General features: G+C 42.0%; 1 protein-coding gene across 2 annotated transcripts in view; it reads right to left on the bottom strand.

The window, feature by feature from the left end:
* LOC111255280 (discoidin domain-containing receptor 2-like) overlaps positions 1–21,951 on the bottom strand; it is a 116,205-nt gene that overhangs the window by 66,058 nt on the left and 28,196 nt on the right. For both annotated transcript variants that reach the window (XR_015326450.1, XM_086987143.1), the window contains exon 3: positions 371–476. Coding sequence is in view for 1 of the 2 variants with exons in the window: in XM_086987143.1 (XP_086843269.1) it covers positions 371–476 (106 nt within the window). In the remaining variant the exon portion in view is untranslated. The remainder of the gene's footprint in view (positions 1–370; positions 477–21,951) is intronic.

Here is a 21,951-nt window from a genome sequence, read left to right as displayed (position 1 = left end):
TATGAACGCATTATCATTCATAGATGAAAAGCCACCTGTTTTTGGTAAAAGTAATCATCTACTGTGTTATACTTATAATCGGTACATTTTCTATAGAGTATATCTTGTAGAAGTTTTCAATAGGTCTCAATATAGCTGTTTAGCCAATGCAAAATGGCAGGGGGTTTACTATGAGCGATCTGGGGAAGCGTGCAAGAAGAGAAAGGATTATAACTACGTACTATATTCATCGCTTTAACTACTGCTCGGATTTTTGCTCAGGAATCAAAGTACGCCTACGCTTACAGCGAATAGCAGACCACCTTTATGTTCCTTCAGATAAAAGCAAACACGTTGACAATACAACACTGCGAAAAACATTATTACATACCTGGCAAAGGCGGGTCCAACGCTGCCGGCATTATGGGTCGAACTACAGCTGATGTCGGTATCCTGGATATCCCCAGACATCATGCCCAACGTAAGGTTACATGATCCTGCAGTGAGAAAAACGGCCGCGTAGTTTTGTTATTTGACTAAGCGGTATTAATTAATACGCTTTGTTTGACTACGTGAGCTATATATAATGAAGAAAATGCACATTAAGTATCAAGTAGACGTTACAGATTTTATAGGTTAGCATAAAATCTCTATGTTTTGAATTTTACGTCCCGCATTACCGTTCGGCATTCCACTAAACACAGTCAAACCTAGAAACTGGCAAGCAAATATGTTACCCACTAATCTATTAAAGACGCTAACGTCTTAAAGATACTTCATAGTCTAGATTTGAATCTGGCTTTGATCCGTGGGGCCAGCTGTCTGATGGACTGCCTAACGGCCCTACGGAGAAATTCAAGTTAACATAAAATCATTCGAACGAAATACAAATTGACGTTCAACAAACTGAAAATGTGTGATGAGTTAAGCATACTTACAACGATATACTAAAAAAACATTATAGGGGGCAATTTGAAGTTGTTAATTTCACTCTTTGGCACAAACTCGAATTTCTATTTATGAAAGAATAGTGACAAAGCATACCCCTCTGGGAAGTCATGCATTTTAGTACTTTTCTGTTCAATGTTGTTCGCGTTAAATGTTGAAGGACACGTATCTTGCTTGGCCCGTAATTAGCCGTTTTTCGTTGCTATACACAGTCCGTGTAACTTTGTGCTCGCTCTTTCGTTATCGCCGTTATTCTCGGTACGACTATTATTATTCCTGTCGCTGTTTTTAACTAATAGTCAGCTTATCTGACAAGTTAAGCGCGCATTCTACCTGGGACTACCCCACGTTTACAGCCACCTTTCTTTTGTGTAATTTCGTTGCCCCCTTCACCCTTTCGTTTTCTGGGCGACTCAGGCCCCACCAAAAACAGAGACACACACAAACATGTAGATGACTGGTTGGTTTGTTGGTGTATTTATACATAACGACGTTGATGGTAATATCGCTGGCGGCGCGAAAGGTATAGCAGTTCTACGACCGCTGTTGCCGAAGAGTGTCTGTTTTTCATTCATCATTTTCACATATACGCTGCTGAATCCCCGCGTCGTTCTCCGCAGTTCCGCCGGTGATCCCCCCCCCCCCCCCATAACTGTAGTACACCATACCTTCCTTCCTTCCTCGATACCCAATAATCCCTTTCGATATGACACCGTAGAAACAGCAACAGTGTTAATTATCACGTCATAGGGTAAACCCGAAGTACGTAAATTTCTTTGGCTATTGTGTTATTTTGAATGCATATATTATAATAATATTTCATAATCGACAAGGGCTTGCTGACAACGATGACGGTAGGTTCGACTGTAGTACCACATCAGCCGTCATCGCCACGGTGCGTTATGTGATGCACCAGATCATAGCTAGCGACTAACTAACGCCCGCGAGAGAAAAGAGACAAGTGTTCGTATAGCTACCGGAGAAATCGGTCGCAGAGATTCGTTTAATAGACAATGAGGTCTTTACAACTGTCGCTTCTTGGAGACACTTCCTAATATTCGTACAGGGCAAAAGCCTATCCACAAGGTTTGCAATCGATGATGACAGATATTCGAGATAATAGTATAGCATTGTATGTCGTTCGAGTATAACGTTGGCTTACAGGGGCCAATGAAAGGAATATCAGAGTCGAATTCTCAGTCCAATATAGGCCCCTGGTATCGAACAAAAAACGGATGGCCTATTTTACCCGCTAGGTTAATATAACAGTTCGAGAAAGGGTAGGTATCGGGACTACCTGCGTTATTTTAATGTGTTCATTCACAAGCACATTTCTACGGGTGGCTGACTTCGACCAAGTATCTATCAATAAGCATCGGTTCTCAGAAATCTTAAATGGTAGTGCGCTCTTGCACATGGCAGTAATACAAGCTAACACGAACGACCGCGTGAATACTCACGTTGATAGCATGCTCGTTCGCTTTACGTGTCTTTTGCTTATAGTGTATGTTTCCGTTACGGCTTATTGGGTTCGTGTTTTATTTTATGGAACTGGCTAGTTCGACATGCCTACATTACATATCGTACTTAACAGCGGACAGCGTTTGCCTTGCTAAATGAATCTAAAACCTTCCCGCCATGACTATTGGATGAGTAAACGTCCTCTCGGGCCTCTTAGGATCAATAGCTTCTTTGCCGTTTTGTCCTAACTAACTTAGCTGATTATCGAACTCCTAATGATCTCCGCACGTCAGCCTAAGCACTCGTATTCCTGAAACGGTGGGCGGCATGCAATGACTGATCATCGTCGTGCCAACAAAACCATCCACAATGGACAATATCGAGACTCGATCATGGGTGAATTCTGGAGTCCTGGACGATTGCATAAACATTCACTTTGAACTGTTCCGTCATACTCAATAGAAATAACATTATCTCGACGAGAAGCGTGATCGAGAATCAATCGTCCACAATGTTGCCGCCAAGAACTGAACGATGATGAAGAGACTCAAGATATAATTGTGATTGGCAATCATTTAGATGTATTTTTCCGGCTTGCCTTCCACGAAACGTTTGTGCTAGTTCGGGAACAAATTGACGTAGCGATAGCAAGAAAATGGCAGTATTGAAGCTTTTAACAATGCGTTTCGTATCTGGCTGACAATGCGTGCGTGAACCTGCCAGGTTGGTAGGAATACATTCGATTCTTCAATGAACGATTGTTCAGTCGAAGCTATCACATCCTCCAATAGGTCCGTCAGCAAAGCTAAAGATACAATGTTTTTTCCAGTAGCTGACGCCGGCGGATAGGCATCGAAATAACAATAATAACACGTTTAGTGGTAGTAAATTTCGTTTCTTCTGATTGTTTTTATTGAGTAAAACATTAAAGGAACGCTTGGTCACGTAGCGACTGTTTGGTAACATCAAGTAGCTTGTGGTTCTTATGTTTGAGATACACAGAGAGACATTTTTTAAGATATAATCATTAACAACGCTGTTCCTTGGGCGAACAAATACAGTGGATTACAATCTACGATCGTTCGTTTCTATTTCGTTCGCCCAATAGTAAGAAAGAAATAATTTTAAAATATTTAATAGATGACTACGTACACGAGTGTTAGCTAGATACGTGGGGGTGTATCAAATCTAGATGCTCGCAAAGGCAAAACGCGTCGCCGCCCTGTCACCCGGGGAACAATCCGGATGCTAAAAAAAAAGCGTTTAGTAATTCCACTGTCTACGTATGTCGACACAATAAAAAAAGTGCCGACCGACGGCTCCAAAAGGGGCGTCAACGTGTAGCAGCAATAGGGCGAGGGCCGGCCTAGTTAAAGTAGTAGATCCGTGTACTTTAGTTTGTTTATTTCACATGATTCCTCAAACACAGCACTTACTTCTAAGTTCTCGTAAAAATTTAATATACCGCGAAAATCCCAGCATCATCAGCCCAAGCAAAGTTCTATGTGGAGATACTTTTCAAGGTCTGTGCTAACTGAATGAAATCACGCGCCATTAAAAAAGGCTAACCGCGTTTCGAATACTTACTAACTATAGAACATGGCCGTTGAGCATTTCCCAGTCGGTTGCTCGATGGAGCACAACAAAAGGGCCCAGAAACGTACGGTGAAAGAAATATCATGTTTTCAGTGACAATTTAATGCGGTAAACGTACTGATTCATTTTTGATTTGGGTATTTTTACGCCTCACTATAAGCGTACTATTTGTCTTATAGTAGAATATGAAATAGTAGCGGCTAGTGGTAATGGCACCAAACAATGGCTTCAATCGCCGTCCGAAGATTGTGAGCTGCTTGGTAACGACAGCGGCTTTGAAAGCAGGAGGAGGGGCCACCCGAGAGGAAATCAGGAGAATGCCCGACAAGATGAGCTAAATCAAAAGCGAATCAAAATTGATGGTTTCTCGATTAACTAATGATTTCTGCCAGAAACGAAAGGTTAGCCAAAACCTCCTGCGATCGGTACGATGGCACCGTATTTCGCCGCTATGATCGTTTACAGACTCCGAACTATGGTAAAGGCCAATATAGATACTTTTAGTAAATACACCCAACCGTTGCGGTCTTATGGGTTGACTTACGGTTTAGCCTAATCACGTTTTAATGTGATCCATTAACAATACAAAAATATTGTCCTTTATATATATATATATATATATATATATATATATATATATATATATATATATATATATTGCCTGAATATTTTTTGACAATAGCTCAGAAAAGCGCTAACTTTGGTGTTTTTTCAACTATTGTGTGCGTATGTGCACATTTCTACAAAAGCGTGTGGGGCTCTAAGGTGACAAGGTATAAGGGTGTTAACAATTCATTGTTACTGGCAGTTTTTTTGTAGAGTAAAGATACTGTCAACCGTTTATCGTCAGTGGAGTGCTCTGGTTCTCAGGCGCTCTCCTTGCAATAGGCCGCCTTGTCCATTGCGAGAGCCACACCTTATGAATTTCTCACGACGAATCGCGTGATAGGATATGATAATGAACATCGGAGATCTGATCGCGGCGTGGTGATCGCTTGAAACAGGGAAAAAGATTAGATGATCTCAGCTTATCTGGCAACATTGATTTGTTCGAATCTTCTGCATCAGTGTGTTATTGTGGTCCATTGAACTTTACTGTTGTATTTTTGGTCTATACTTAAAACGAGTGCATGCTTGAGTATTTCGTGCCCTTATATCCAGACAGACGCGTTGTATTGAAGCTCCGATGTTCTTCCTTCTTCCTCAGATGTCCACCGGCCCTCCATAATTATCACTCCGCACGTCTTTCAACTAATAAAGTAATATTGTAAATAATAACGGTATCAGGGTATCACTGACTGCTATCGTAAACAAAGCAACTGGCCGTTTTCACGTATGAACAAATAGAGCGCGGGCGTAATTGTAAGCACCACTCGATGCTGCAATAACCGCTGAGTAATAATTAATTGTCTACTTCAATGAATCACCACTTCACGGGATGGGCGCTCACCTCAGACGCAGTAAAATAAAAACTCATTACCACATGAAACGGTCATACGCGATCTTCACAGTGGGTGACAATAACGAAGAACAAGAGGTCAAGATATATCTATGGCTACGACTAACGGAAGAACCGTTCACCATGACATGACGATAATACGAGCTGCGGAGCGACAAAACGATTTAAGAATAATGAGATTTTTGGCTAGCGTCCCTTTAGAGTGTTCAATCATTTCGATTGTCGACTGGAGGACCGACCTTCAACTCGAACGATGTAATACTTCGACAATTTTAAACATATACTGACGTCACAAAGCTTATTCAAACATAGTAACACTGCTCACTCATCGTTATAAAATTGAAAATAAAATAATGTGGCGCCACTTAATCATAGGTATAATATAAATATATCCATTGAACCTTGCATAATATTAAACATAAATAGCTGTCATAATATTGTTTATCCTGAACCCCGTACACGTTCTGATGTGCTCAGCTATTGATATACATACATATTATGGCCGCATCTGTCATATGCCGCCTTTCACTTTTACTATCTCCTGGCCTTCAAATAATCCTCTGCCTTTTTGTAGCCTTTCTTTTCTGTGACAGATTCAATTTATCAGTTCGGCCTCCATTGGCTGACGTGCGATGCGCATAAAACAGGAGCTGATGTCCCGTCGCCATTTCTTTCTTTCGTTACCGTCTATATTACGCCTGCGCTTCGTCCTTCTACTCAGCCATCTGTTGTTGTTACTACTGCTGCTGCTCATTCGCTGCTTCGTTTCCCTACTCCCGAAGGCAATATATATATAATAGTAAACTTCATCTCAAACCGCCTGCCGAAACGATGCTAGGTAAATTTGGCTCACTAAGTGAAATGAAGGAGGAAGATAAAATATACATATATATTGTTATACCAATTATATGTAGAATAAATTTTCCACTTTCTGCAAACATGATTTAGATAACATGGAAACAAATTAAAATAACAATGTCCCTTATAAATTCGCATAGCCCAAAATAAGTCTTTACCTGCTTGTACTCTGCAGAAGAATATCGGAATACGGTCACGGCGCATATTCGCACTTTATGTTAGCTATTTGGGTTTGAGTAGGTACCCAGTATCGTACGAATGATATAAGCTGCGCTCGGGTACTTAATCCCTTTGAATTTGACCCTTGGGAACCTCTCCGCCAGACGCTCAGTTGTGCGCCATGTAGCACGGCTACAGAGATGAATAGTATAGCTTCACATGCAGATATGTGCCTATAATATTCGTCATTATAACGGCCTCCTTACACTGGGTTACTAGCATCTCCGCCATCTCCGCGCCACGAGAAGTACAGAGGTTGTGCCGGCACCGATAACGTGAAGTTTAACAGATTGGCGAAAGGGTGAACCTAGCCTGTCGATGCCTAATGGACCTAGAGGAAGGTGAGAGGCTGAATCCCATGTATCGTCAATGAGGAAACAGTTGGCGAGCTGCATGCCTTGATAGTCGCACGCCTACTAATGCTCATGCAAACCCAAAGACCAGCTTCGAAACGAGCCATGTTCCAGCTGTCTGCAAGCTTCGCGACGTGGGGGATCGATCAAATTGCAGACCCTGCTTGATTTCTATTGTTGAGAGCTATTACTCTTGAGCTTCTCGGTCGCTCGACGCTTACTACTACCTGGTGAGCATGTACATATTATTTCGAGATGCTTCTAACTGTTAATTCCTAGATTAGCTCCTAGCTTAAACGTGTAGCTCACGAAAGCTCACCTATACACAAATCGAAGGTTGAATACGTATCCTTTTAAATGATTTATGCTATAACGCTTGCACCTGAAATGACAGCCTTCGATAGATAATACCTTTCACGCCTTATGGAATTCTTGAGTAAAGACGGGAAATAAAAGGACAGATTCTCACGCAATAAATGTAATATATTAGTTCTCGGTATCGAGATAATAATCTCTTTCCATGTTTCGATATTGAGCTCATTCGAGGGTTTTCGAGTTTTAAATTCAACCCACTGCCCTTTACCAGACAATTCCTGTCGAGTCAGAACATAAACGTTGACCTTTCCCCTGCTCTGGTCATTTATGGTATCTCATTGGATAAGAATGGGTTATTACGGACCCTTGGGCAGCATTTTTCCGACCGCAAGACTTAAGGCAACCCAGCCTTATCGTCCCCAGAAGGCGCCTGACCGGCTAATCTCATCATGCCACATCAGCTAGATCAAGAAACGATCCGGAAGATAACAAAGGATCATTAAGGTTCTTTATCACATTGTCTACTATCAAAAGCTTCCAACCTGTGTTTTGTAGGCAGCCATTTCTAACGGCTCTGTTTAAGGCGACGAGCATTAGCGGCCCGAAAATTTGTTCGTACAGATTTTTGTAACTGCTTATCGTTCTGCGGGGAGACATAAGAGCGACGTGCACGTGCAGGTCCATACGTCAGCGTCGATGATAAACGTATGCTCTCTTAGAAGCTGTTGACTACATGCTCAAGCAGCGGTTACTTAGCACTGATGACATACTATTTGTACAAATTCAGGGTCAGATAATGCTCGACCCTACTTGATCCTACCCTGAAGCTTACAATGTTTTTTGTTAGAAGCATATCTACGAATTCCGAAAAAAAGAGTTCTCATTATTGAATGTGTTTGTCTCCTAATTTAGACATCCAGATACCGTTTAGCTGATTCAGCATGCGACTCTCCACCCATGTGATTCGTATCATGCGAGCTCAACAAGTGCCTGCATATTTAAAAACAATAGACATTTAGGACCAAAAACCTACTCAAGAAGATCTGGCGGTAGAACGCTACGTACTGTACGAGATAATGCCCTCTTTGTCTGAGGGTAACAAACGAGGGATGATTCATGTCTTCAGTTATACCTGGGTCTGCACGCCATCTATTCTCTGAGATTTCGGGGCCTAACAGAATGCTTCGATTTCGTGTACTTTGTTGAATATTGATACCATGTTTCGCCGTGGCACTAGAGTACAGGGCGTTGTTTAAGTAAAATAAAAGAGATGTCTGTGAAACAACAGGATCCGACAGGGAAGAGCACAAAGCAGACAAAGCTTACCCTAGTCTTTCCAAGACATTCGCAAAAGTGCTTCTCCATCTGTTTCACTCCCGCAGATTCCACCATTTTAGTGATGCGAGTGTGCGTCAAACGGGCACGAGCCATCGTTGTAAGTCAAGCTTAGATAATAATGCTACGTGCCGTAGCGTGCCTCCAGAAGCTGTGTGCCGAAATTTCTTCCTGTCCTTTAGTATCATAGCTCTGTGCTTTATTCCCAGTCGTTCCATAGTAGTTACCATCTAATGGCTTCAATAGAAACTCGGTAGCTCGCAATGATGAGTACAACGACAAACGCTGAGCGTTAGAGTTTTGCCATTTAGGATATGACAGCGTTGGGCAAAGGAAGGGCGCAAACGAATGGAGAAAAAGGTCAATGTATCGGTGATAACACAAAACACATGTTCCTCTTCTGTGATCGTGATACGCTAAAGACTGAAATAAAATCTGGGTCATTCACCATTATTATAGTAGGTGTGCAACATAGTAATAGTAACGGGGACATGTTTATCTCTTACTAGGTACGGTCACCGCACTGACTTGGAGCCTAGTGGAGGGGTAGAGGGAAACCATAGAGAAGGACGAAGAAAAGCCGGACCGGGATTGGAGAGGTGGCCCTGAAAATAGACAAAAAGAAGATCGACCCAAAGTACCCAAACATCTCCCTATCCGTCTGGTAGACGATGAGACGACTGCATATATGTATAATCCTTAAATAGATGGGGAGACGGCAAAGAGAAGGAAGGGTGGAAGGGACGCCAGTCCAGAAGTTACAGGAAAAGCTGTATATCATTTAGTCATAGGAGCGTTATGCAAAGTCCATTAGAACTGAGGAAAGGCGAAAGGGTCCCGCTGAAGAAAATAATTAAAAAGAAATAAATCCGTTAGTAGCGGTAAAGCTAAGCAACCCATAAGCAGACTTATGAAGATGTAGCTTCAGATACTGTGCTATAGCAAGCATCGCCTACATAGCGACCGGGATCCGCCGTGTGCATCTATGCTGGGTGGTACGGCAGCTGTCCACATGTACACGTAGGTGGATGCTGATATGCTCTTCTATTGTCGTTGCCGCCCCTCAGAGCCGTCATCATCCTAATGGCGGCGCCAATGACGCTTGCTTTCCATTAGAAATGAAGCTTTAATTGCGGGTGCTCGTGAGAAGGCGATTTCATAATGAAGGATAGCGTCAAAGCACTACGAAAGCCGTGCCCAGATACACAGAATCTAATTACGACCGTATTATAGGAAGAGAAGCGTATAAAACCGTGTGGCCTAACATACGGCGGCAAAAAATTGACCTTCCAATAGGCTAGACGTTTTCGCCGTCCTAGAACACGATTGTGCCTACAGAGCCGCGTATAACATGTGTTTTATCGAACCTTCGTGCTTTCATCCGTTAGTCTGCCGCTTCGTTTAGATCTCTTGACAATTTTGTTACGCGCAACAATGACGTTTAAGTTGAATTAAAATAAGGAACCTATTCAGCTAAAGTGTAGTTATAATTAACTGTATGCTATAAAGTTAGCTGAACATCTAGCGTAAACTTTTTTTACTTAGTATATGACCTACGTCGAACTGAGTACAGATTTGTTGCTCTTGCCAGTGCCTGGTATTGTATGCGTTCGGGTGCGCAAGGTTCTCTTAATCCAATAAAATGCGATTGATGTATCTAACATTTCGATCGGCAGCGTCCCCTACGGCCAACAAGTAAAGAAGGCAATGACTGTTCACAGCGAAGTATTACCGTAGTTGTTGACCTCGTGTAGTTGGAACGTTTTCAACAATATTTAAAAACACAGTCGCTGCTCCGACGCATTTCGTCCAATGTGATATGGTTGTTTCAACGATTCATTTCGAAAGTTGAGGAATCCTCCATTTCTACGCTTATTTGATGTCACCTAGCAAACGACACGCCTTCGGGGGTAAATATGTGTATGTACATCGATTGAGATTCGCTACTCGCCAGCGGATCGGAAGCCTCACTGTCATTTTGTAGCACCTCTCATTTATCTCAGGCGCCGAGTGTTGCGTCTGACAGTTTCAATTAAGCATTCATTTAGTGTATTATTATTATTATTATTATACTATCATTACATTAAACCTTAACGACCTACTTCACCTTGTTTTCGTTTAGGTTCTCTACATTGTAATCTAACCTAATTTCTTCGATTATTACCACTAGCGAGCAGAGTACAAGTAAAAAAACGTGATAGTTTTTCTTTCCACCTGTAATTAAGTGAACGTAACTCGGCACAGACGATCATTCAGCCAAAAGGCAAGTGGAAGTGGAGGTAGGTAGAGTTGAACTAGTAGGGGGCCTGCATTAAGGTTGTTGACTTTGTGTCCGGCCGAGCTGTTATTACCACTGTACTTGTCGGAGCTATTGTCGAGCGGGAAACTACCATTCTATCTCGTTTCTAAGCAAGCTACCTTGACGGCACACTTGGCCTCATGACAACAACTTAGTCGCAGCTATCGACAACGACCACGCCGGCTTATGACAATAGCCTCCCATCAACGGGTCCGCTGAAGTTCAACTTTTGTAAAACTCCTACATGTTACTATGTGTTGATGTTCCCGGCATTTCGGCGACCGGTAAACAATTTGTCAGCTCGCAAAAAACCATACAACGAATCAAGGCTTTTTATTGAGTCCGCGTGTGGATCTCGATTGATCAATACCTGCAAATAAAAATAAAGAATACTATTTATATAACTAAGTGAAGTTACTAGAATTGCAAGTTGAGATTACGAAAAATTGGAGGAAATGGCGGATAACAACGTGGATAAAACGGCCTTAATGGCGCTCTTTGGCCGACAAGGTTTTTATGAAAGTAAGCTTTTTGATTTTAGGTTTCTTGATGGATGAATTTTTCTTGTGATGATCAGGACTCTTTTAGAAAAATGACTATAAAGTAGTTTTGTGTTGGTTCATTTTGCATTTTGCGATTCGTTCTCATAAACAAAATCGACCGCGGGTATGGGTAGCGCTGATGGTCTAGAGCTCTATTTCGTTTCAAATGATGTGTTCCTATAGATGATCACGGACTATTATCCGAACAATCACTTTATATTCAGTTTTTTTAAATTTTTCATTATCCGTGCTTTACGGTTCAGTTTGTTCTTCATGTACGATCAACTGTGCCAGTGATGCCATCATAACAGAAGATCCCTATGCCGATAACCGTAACCTCCAATCGGAATATTGGTTCGTTTGAAAACATTTAGGCCCGGCAGTCACTGTCGTAGCTGTTAAACGAAAGACAACAATGGTCATTAATTCTCAACCAAAAAATATGTCGGTTTCCGATCAGTTTTATCTTACAGAAGGCCTATGAATGTCCGCAACCCTAATGGACAGTCGAAACGCATGAAAAGTACCACTCGTAGATATTTTGTCCACAACAAAACACTTTTTTCGCTAGCAAGCAATAGCATCGTAAACCGCCCCGTTTTGAGAACCTTTGTACATAGTCAACAACAAATGCGCAAATAATAAATTCTCAGTAGATTCGCGCTCAAAGTGATGTGACTTTACTTTACTAGAAAATTCGAAATTAAAAAAAGCTTTTTTCTCCAAATGAGTCTTTCATCGAAAACTGACAATGTTACCTCATCGTCATCCGCAAGGCAGTGTCAACAAATTTTACCATCGAACGCAGAAACAACCAAAAAAGCCATGCCCTGAACTTACGGAAACTTGATTGAGTTGTGATGACAATATGTACAGGAAAACTTTCAGACAGGGAAAACTTCGAATAGTCTTCGTCAGAAGACTCAGTCATCGAACAGCATAGCACCAAAAACATCTAAAGCCGGTAACAATAAGATTCAGAACTACAGAAGTTGGTTGCTGAAGAAGATGACGCTGGTTGCTAAGAGCATTCTATTGCAGAGGAAGGAATGAAAAAGGAACATCTTAAAACGAGGCCAACATCCGCCAGTTGCATACAAAGGATCGTCGTCACCAGGAGGCAACCGCTTGGTGGCAGCCAGAGCTAGCGCACTGTTATTGTTGTACGATAGTTGTAGCTGCGATAGGTAAAAGTCAACTCAAGTTAGAAGCTGTTCTGTGCCGATGCTGATCGCCCTGCCGAAATGATGACGCAGTCACATCTATTTCATGTCGTTGCGGCGACGTCGTCACGCGTTCAAATAGGCATGGCCATCTGGCTCCCCACGGCCTCTGTCAGGCTTCGCTTAAGTTCCAGAAGAACTTGAACGGTAAATGACTTCGTTCCTGGTGATAGCCAATGCGACCATTGCAACTATTATCCTATTAGGTTTAAGCGGGGGATTCGAATCGTTCTTTTTAAGTATTAGTCTCCACAGACTTTGCTAGCACTAGCATTACCATTATCACCATGACCGTCTGTTTCCCGGACTGTTACTGATTCTCCCGAATAGATCGTCAGCCGCCTTCTGCTTAACGTTACGTCCAGTCTTTGATATTGACGATAGTGGTCTTGTCCTTTGGCACCCGCGTTTACTCTCATCTTTGTAATTCCACTTGGTGCCCTAAAATTTGGTTTATTCAAATGTCAGACTACCATCGGTTGTACGAGTACTACCTAGTACACTTCGTGTATTATATATGTATATAGTTATGTATGGAATTTAAATGTTAATTGGTATTGCATATCGTCCATTTGGTTGAAAAAAAGAATCATGAACGATAAAGGGATCTGCATGGTGAGCGATGAATATTTTTTGGCCGTCCATTACTTGGATTCGGTGTCTGTCGATAATAATGATGATATCCGGTGGAACACATCGTGAAGTACTGAGAAAGTTTAGAGTAGATTACTGTGCGACTACGAAAATGAAGCAGCGCTTACGTTAATCGTTCCGTCCAAGCGAATATGAGCTGCCGAAACCGCGTTTCCTTTAGCTGCTACCTGGCGTTGCTTGGGACGCTTGTTGGTGATCTGGGCGCGCACAACAATAACAGTAGGAGCTTTTCCATCGTGAGTGGCCCTCGTAACGGAGACTAATGTGGCCGCAGAAGCGATGACGATCGGTCTACAAAATTACGCACTTTAACAAACATCATCGAAAAAGTGCACGGCTGTACTTGGTTGGATATATCCCCCCCCCGCCACCCGCCCCCCCAACCCTTACGCATATGGGGCAAGTACTGACTCATCGCATAAATGCAAAATTGCCCAGATTTATAAATCAACGACACCGAACTCATTAATCGATCGCATTCTCACTTCTAACGTTATATATAGTCGATCATAATATATAGCGTAGTAGTGCAATAGCTATTAGAAGAACAGATCAATTGTCCGGTTACTTGTAGATAAAAAAAAACTGTTGCTTTTCTCTGATAGCGTGCTTGTAGGCGATAACTATCGAGCACTATATTGCCATGATGGATTTCTCCGAATAATCGGATCACGAATGAGTCACGTTAACAGTCATTTACCGATATATATTACTGCGCATGGCCAAAAGCGGACAACGGATTGACAATAGTATTAAACGGGTACCACGCTAGTGTAGATCGTCGTAAATCACCCAGGTATTGGTGCGTGACGACGTATTTCGTAGCACAGTATAAATGACTAGGGAACTGATAGGAACGAGAACTGGGCCGGGCTCCAGCATCGAGACAGCATCGCGACGACCTCGCCCGCAGACAATTCGATTTCATCTTTCTATTACAAAGTCAGTTCCTATTATACATTAGCCGTGTATGACTTATGCGATAACCAAAGAAGTGAATTCTGGTTATTAAACGAATGGACCTATAGTGATACATTATACAGGTACAACGCCTCCACTGGCATTATACATGCCGTCCTCGCCCTGATCAACAGGAGGCAAAAACAAATTGTACAAGCCTTCGCTGCGACTTGAAACGATAAATCTAATGACGTTTACGAAAAAATAAGGAAAGCAATCCGCTAACGAAGCAAGTCGTAGATCATTATTTCTACATCGAATACCGTGAATGAATGAATATTGGAGCTTCGCACGCATTTCCAAGCCTCTGTCTATTTATTCTTGTAGCCCTACGAGACGTGGGGCATACGCTAAGCAAATGGGGGATGTCAGGTCGAAAACCTGACCTTGGTTGTTCTAGACAGAAGTATTTATATTGCTTACTTCTTAGCTCTGCTTGCCGATTTGAACGATCGCAACCTACTCCAGCCAATAAATTAGCAATCAATCAAACTAATTCCCTTCTGACTCGCGAATGCAAACAGGTATTCGTTGTGTGCTCTTCTTGCCCCTTTACATAACCCACCTTAAGAAGCCAATCCCTACCGGAAATTCATTAACCCGTTCTACTGAAAATGTGGGTTCAGCGACAACAGCATTTTCTCCTTCGGCTAATTTGTGCCACGACACAACATCTTATACTAGGTTTCGTCCAGAGTATTCCGTTGACACTTACAATAACAGGACCTCGTAATTTAGGCTTAAATAATTAGGTTCACTTGATATCAAAATTACGTGTCCTGTTTCTTCTTTTAGCTTCTTGCAGCATCTGCAGCAGTAGCTGCTTAGTCCCATAGTGTTCCATGTTCTTACCTGAAATTCAGAGATAGAAGAAGATTAGAATATTTGATAGGCTCGATGTCTGAATATAATCCGCGCGGTAGAAACAACTTGTATTCTTGCATTCATAACGCCCTTAAGTTCCGATACCATAAATCGAATCCCAAAGTTAATAGTGGGGCATAATGTTAAATTTCAGACAATCTGTCCAAGATGACGACAACGGCACTCGACTTAAACTCGACGTGACCCCGAGCTGAAACGGTGTTGTTAATTATTAGAGTCAAGATGGATGAAGTAGATTATAACTCAGATGCTATTATCAATGCGTAGCGTTATAAATTCAATATTTTAGCTATGATTACTTCACCCATTCATATAAAGTGTACCGATGTAAAATAGTTCTGTCAACCATCGATTACGTCTATATCTATTTAGGTCCGGGATTCAACCCCTCGATACAAGCAGCAGTATGTTGGAGAATGTTATTCTTAGAACGTTTGTTTCTGACAACATATTAAAAACGCATAAATATAGAATACGAAGATAATATAAGATTCTAGATTCTATGCCGACCGATCAAGAAACTTGTACGAGCCCATTTTTGAGCTTCTGGCCAGAGCAAGGCTATGGATCGAAGCATCCTCTGCATTAAGCAGCTCCCGGTTTCACTTCGGTATGTCACCCGAAACACCCTTTGTCCGAGTGGTGTATGTGTGTCAGGCTGGCAATCGAGAAGAGGACCGCAGGCGGGCGGGCGGGCGGGCGAGCGAGCGAGCGAGCGGCGTTTGGAACAAAGAACATCGTCTCTTCTTGAGGCATTCTTCTCAACAGGAAGAAGTGTGATCTCTGTTAGCCCCCCCGCCATACTGTTCTTTTTCTCATATTACTTCCACATGGAGATCTGGATACGGCCGATCTGGTGCAGGGCATGTGTCGGTACGCTCGCTTTGTGTAAGTGATGAACTCGAATTTAAGAGGCTTCGCCAAACGCATTCTGATTGAGACGAGAGTGTCTTGAGTGTCTTTTTTTAAAGGTGGCACCACCCCGTGCGTGGCCACAAAATGAGACTCGTGCTCCTTGCTTTTCACTCGTTTGCATCTACGAGCTCGTCGCATGAATCGACCAAGTTCGTCTTTTTCATTTCACGGAAATCTTATCATTTCGTGATTTTACATGCCCCTATAAACAGGAAAGTGGCAGGATGTTCGATCAGTGAAACAACGCTGGTGCACAGATAACGCCATGAGTACAGAAAAGGACAAGTTAAATTCGGCAACCGCCGAGATACTATAGCTAATCGATTTAGCATGCTGACTACATAGTAGTAAAAGGGAACCAATCACTTTGAATCAAACAGTTTGTAAAAAAAAAAAAGCACGGTACTAAATTGTTATATATACTTACGCGTCAGACACTATGGGGCGAGAATTGTAGACTTAGTTTAAAGCTAAATGCTCCGACATTCGTGTGATGATGCGCTGGTATCGCATCGCGATCTGACGTTAAGCAGTCTGGCGTTCAAATCATCTTTACTATTGGCACTCTCACTGAAATGTTTGTTATTAATCATTGTTGGCTTTGTCATTTTCATACCGTGTTTGTGATGAGTAGCGTGTTTGCTTGTTAAACTTAGAAGACGCACTACTGAGCCAACCATTTGAATCTTAGAATTGTATGCTGGAACACGTATCCGCAATATATGACACAAGCACTCCATGCTGTGATTAAAGTCGACCTTATGTATTGTAAAACATATGGTGTAACATATATTGAAAACCTTTTATTATCGTACTGGTGTGTGTGCGTGCTTCATCTCGAACGTACCATACACCTGCACGGATGAATGTTCATTTTTGTAACTAGGCGCCTTTCATTTATCTTCTATATGTGTGTCATAATAATGTATGTGTCTCGTGTAGTGAGATGTAAGTGATGGCACATGTAAATCTCTTTGAGCCATGCACCGTTCTCCTAAACATTGCTTTTCGTCGACACTCTTATTGAAGGCCAACAAATAGAACCGTCGGTCTAGATAGGTTCAGGCCAAATCGGGCACGTCCAGGCCACGAACCACTTCCTACACGTTAGGTGTAGTAGTAGTGGTAGTACTAATCGTGCGCTCTGCATTTCTCTAATCAATCTATCCAAGAAAATGGAAAATAGGAGTCTTTGCTTGGAAAAGTTAGGAAATTTTCCGTTGAAGGAAAGGCAAAGATGGTCTTTAGCGAAAATAAATAAGACCTCTTCTAGGAGGCTGAACGCCGAACATTACGGTCACTGCCCGCAGCCAGGAGTGTTATATCAACACGAAGGTACCCTTCGAATGACTTTCCCACTGTGCGCTATTACTTAGCTATCAATATATAACTTCGGGTTCATTGCAAAGCTCATTCTTGAGTCAAATTGAAAGACGATGGCTTTCCATGACGAACTACGGCATCTTTGCTTCAAAGACAAGTGGTTTCTACTCTGATACGCAGCGCAGAGACGGGTGTCGTCGTTGCAACTATACAGAATTCAGATCCGCACCAATCTGACGGTAAAGGAAGTTTCGTTTGTGTTCGCCTTCCTTCCACACACACGCATTCACCATTGGACACCCATAGAAAACAAACGAACACTATAGGTAATTTAAGCGAGGAGCGAACGAGAAAATCGATTATGTAGGCCCTAGACGTCAAGGAACAAACTAGGTTTTCTCGGCACCTATGCCGGAGACCGGCAATATGACAGGGAAAGCTAGCAGCGGGACGTGTGAACATTTCCCAGTTAGTGGAAGACTCACAGCTTTCGGGTGACAGCTTAGCTATCAGCTATCGTTGAGCCATCCTGACGATAGCGCCATTAAAAACAAAAACAGCAACAATAGTAGCAACAGTTATGATGACCGCGCAAACGGCAATAAAGTCAGCAGCAGCAGCAGCAGCAGCAACAACGACCGCAGCGACGACGATAGCCGAACGGTGACGTATTAGGGGACAGAAGAGTGGTGGGGGGCTGCCCTAAGAGAACTCTGGAGACTTGAACGTTTCTGGAGAAAAACTCAATTTCTGAAACTACCTCAACGGAGAGACGAAAAAGAAGTTGTTAGCTTTTTATAATGCGTCGTCGGCTTCTCATGTGAAACCATCTGATCGTTGTCAGAGCGCTACTATTTTTTTACCATTTTAGTTCTGAGGGGCCGGTCGCACACACATGAAGCTTTTTGCCTCGCACAGAGTCCTTCTGTTTGCTGTGCGTTTATGCTGTTGGCCCTGTTTAGTTCGTCGATAGCTTTGTCTGCAACTAATAGCAGCTAGCAACAATAATCAGAACGGGAAAATATCAACGAGATAGATAGATATACGTAAGTAGATTGTGCCATGCTGTCAACTGCCGCTGACACGAACACGTTTACGACACCAATCGAGTTTTGTTAGTAAAGTCTGCTTGGTTGGCCTTTTCTTTCCTCAACATACACACACTCATAAAACGGTACGTAACACCATCGACATATATAGGCATAGTTCCCGGGGCGAGCAAGATCGCTTCGAACAGGTCTGATGTCCGTGTAAACAAAACAAAGAGAGTGAACTGATAACGAAAGCGACCGACACGCTATTAGTAAATGTTCACTTTGCCCCGCTGAGTTAAAAGATGGTTCTCAATACGTCGCCGACATCTATCGTTTGTAGTTTACCGAAATCTGCGGTGAGCTTTTGCGAATATCGAACGCCTGCTTATCTCGCCCCGATGATCACTGCGCAAATACCCGTAAACAGTTACTCGGTTAGTGTTAGGGTGATCGGGTAATTTGTGTAGATTAAAGCAGATGAATACCATTCTAGTTGTACGATCTGGGTGTCGACTCTCTCTTAACCGATCAGTGACCCAGACGATTGCAGTTGTGCATCTGTGAATTGAAGTAAAAGACCTTCTCAAAGCAAAGTTCTTCACCCCATAAGCCGATCGAGGACCAGACACTCAAACGAATACCCTGAGCGGTGAAAACATCAAAGCCACAGTCGTTACTTCAGAGTATTCAGTAAGCAGAGTCTCTTCGCTATTTGATGTACCAGCCTCGACATTCATCACGTTTGTATTTCTTTATTATGAAATGCAGTCTGTTATTGCGGTACGATTTCAAATTTATATTCCACAATTGTTTTAAGCTTAAAGTACAAAGCTAATTAACAACCTTCATAAAAATTGAAATAACAATATTTCTGTGTAGTTATCTTGACATAACACCTGCCCGTTATGTGGAACGGTTATTAATACTAATCGATTATAATTTTATCAAGGTATAATGTATATTTTTATAGTTAGCCAAACAGAGCCGCGAAAAAAGTACACTTCACCCTGTGTATACCTTCTCATGAACATGGATAAATGTCTCAAAACTGTGTAAAAGATCATAGGAAAAAAAAAGTAATTGTTTTTAATGAACATTTGAAAAAAAAACGGTTAAATTGTTTCACAAGGTGTCTTTTTTCTAAAATCGCGAACAAAAAATATGTTTCTATTTGACTTTAAAATCAACTGTAAAGACAAAGCATTAACCGCTCTGGATGATACTAAACACGGTTTGGCTTTACAATTCAACGGGCCAGCGAATCAAACTTCTATTCAAAACTCTCTATAATCCACTATCGAATAAAAGCCGAATATATTTAGGATTAAAAAATGTCTCGTTCGACTTTTATCTAAGCAAAAGCTAAAAACGTGCCTTCCTTGTACATAAATAAAATTCTTGTTACAAAAAAACTTTACCGTTTTTGCATCCGAGGCGGATCAAGGTTGTTTTGGCCGATATTGTGACGTGTGCTTGTTCACCGTAATCTTTCTTCGCCAACGACATCCACGAAAGGGCCAATGGTAATAGTGACTATAGTTATAGAACCGGAATAGTTGGAAAAACAAGTCAACGAAATAGAAAAACGAAACAACGAAATTTTATCCTTTCACTGCTCCTCTTTTCCCTTTACTATTTGCCCCTTTCGATTACTTTTCTGTGCCACTTTGATGCGGCCCCTTTCACTCGATTGTTTTGCTCGAAGGATCATGGGCAAAGCAGCGTTGAAAGCGTACTTCGTAGTAGGGTATAGTGCGGGGTAGGTGCGACTAGGCGTAGGGCCGGTTCGTTTGCCAGCTTCTGCCTACTTCACTGGCCGAGTAGAAAGCATGGTTTACTGAGACAGGTAGAACGATAAAGAGATTCACATAAAAATTCGTCACGAGTGACAACGACGCCTCAAAACGATGACGAAGCTCGAGATAGCGACTATACGAATGAGAAGAAGTGATCAGCGAGCCCTAGTAAGCACAGAAGCGAATAGGCAGAGTTGGTCCTGCCAGCGTAACAACGTCATAAGTCGGGAAATAACAGAAGGCGTTGCGAGGTTCCCGTGCTCAGTCAGTCCTTGACGTGGCCAAGACGGCGCTTACAAAGATAAATTCCAACGCACGCTGAACATACATAACCATAGGCGTACAGAGCAGACACAAAACTTGAACTAAGATAGAAGACCTTTTTTGCAAAGGAAAATGCGATACTTCTAGGTAGTCTAGGAATGTAAAGACCTGCGAGTGCGAGATGAACATTCGTAGAGATAAAACATGAAAAGAATTATAGAGACACAATACATAGAAAAAAGAAAAAAAAAAACGCAAGTTCTTTTTTCAGTGCTTTTAGGTATTCAGGTTCTTACCTGAACATCATTTCCCTACCACTTGTCCTGAATGTTCTCCTTTCGAAAATCACAGGCTTGTACAGCAAGCCGCGAATAGAATAAGAATAGGCGGAAAATATGGCTCATCAAAGTGCATTTTCTGAGAGCGTATGCACCTGGGGCAATGTGTGTTTTAAATGGGTACATGCCATTATAGTAACCCAGAACAAAGTTCACTACACATTCTTACCGAATTGTTTCTAAACTGGTTAATGTCTAACCTTATCATACAAAGGATATTCTTTCCTGAAAACGTTCACTAAGGTAATTTATTCAACTGAACAAAACAAACATAATAACACTTTTAGTATTTGCTAGACCAATTTTTATTAATTCAGTTAGGGGAGCACGGCTAATCTAGACCTAAACAACACTTATTTTTGGCAACAAGCTATATTGATATAGTAAGGGGTCAGTTTATTGTTATTGAGGATAGAAACTGCACATTAGTTTCTATAATGTTCCCTATAGAAAGGCAGAATTTATCGGCAAGAATTTTAGCTAGATTCAGTCGGTATCATTTTCATCACTGGGTAGTTAGTGCCAGTGCCAAATCTTGTATAGGCCATTTTTATAGGTATGAGGGCGGGAGCCTCTCGTGACATCTGCACAAACAATTGGCGACATATCGTCCCATGCTGCATAGTCAAATCCTCCGCTTTCCACTTCTGATATTCTTTCATTTCGACCACAGACTCAGCTACCGGCTCCCCTTGCTACAGAACACCCTTAAGCTTCAAGGGTCCTGAATGATTGGCAGTCTCAATGACATCAGCTACACCCCAGCTGTAGTTATCAAGGGCCTAAAAATGAGTAGCGACGCTGATCTCAATTCAGTTTAGTGACATGCTCCATTCAAGAGGACTCACGGGGTTATGTCTGACCACGAAGAAAGGAGCAAACAATGATTGTACAGATTGCCTATGCTTTCATCATCGCCCTTTGCCATTCCTACTAATGAAAATATGTTGAGTCTAGTCTCGATATCAATCATTTTTGCTTTTTTTTCTTTTTAATAAAAATCGGTTCTTAGTTAACTTCACGGTGTCGTAACAAACAGGAACTTTAAAATGGCAGAGGTCACCAACGCTAACGCGAAGTCGGTGGAAGTAGCTGATTGGGCTATAGTTGACTAGCTCCCGCAAGAACTGCAAATGAACCATTTATTTCTTCGTACAGCATTTACATCACAATAATAGCGACTTGAGAAGACAGC

Source organism: Varroa destructor, unplaced genomic scaffold (assembly GCF_002443255.2).
Source record: "Varroa destructor unplaced genomic scaffold, Vdes_3.0 BEIS01000001.1, whole genome shotgun sequence".
Classification (NCBI taxonomy): domain Eukaryota; kingdom Metazoa; phylum Arthropoda; class Arachnida; order Mesostigmata; family Varroidae; genus Varroa; species Varroa destructor.
This window is presented reverse-complemented; position numbering and strand designations above follow the sequence as displayed.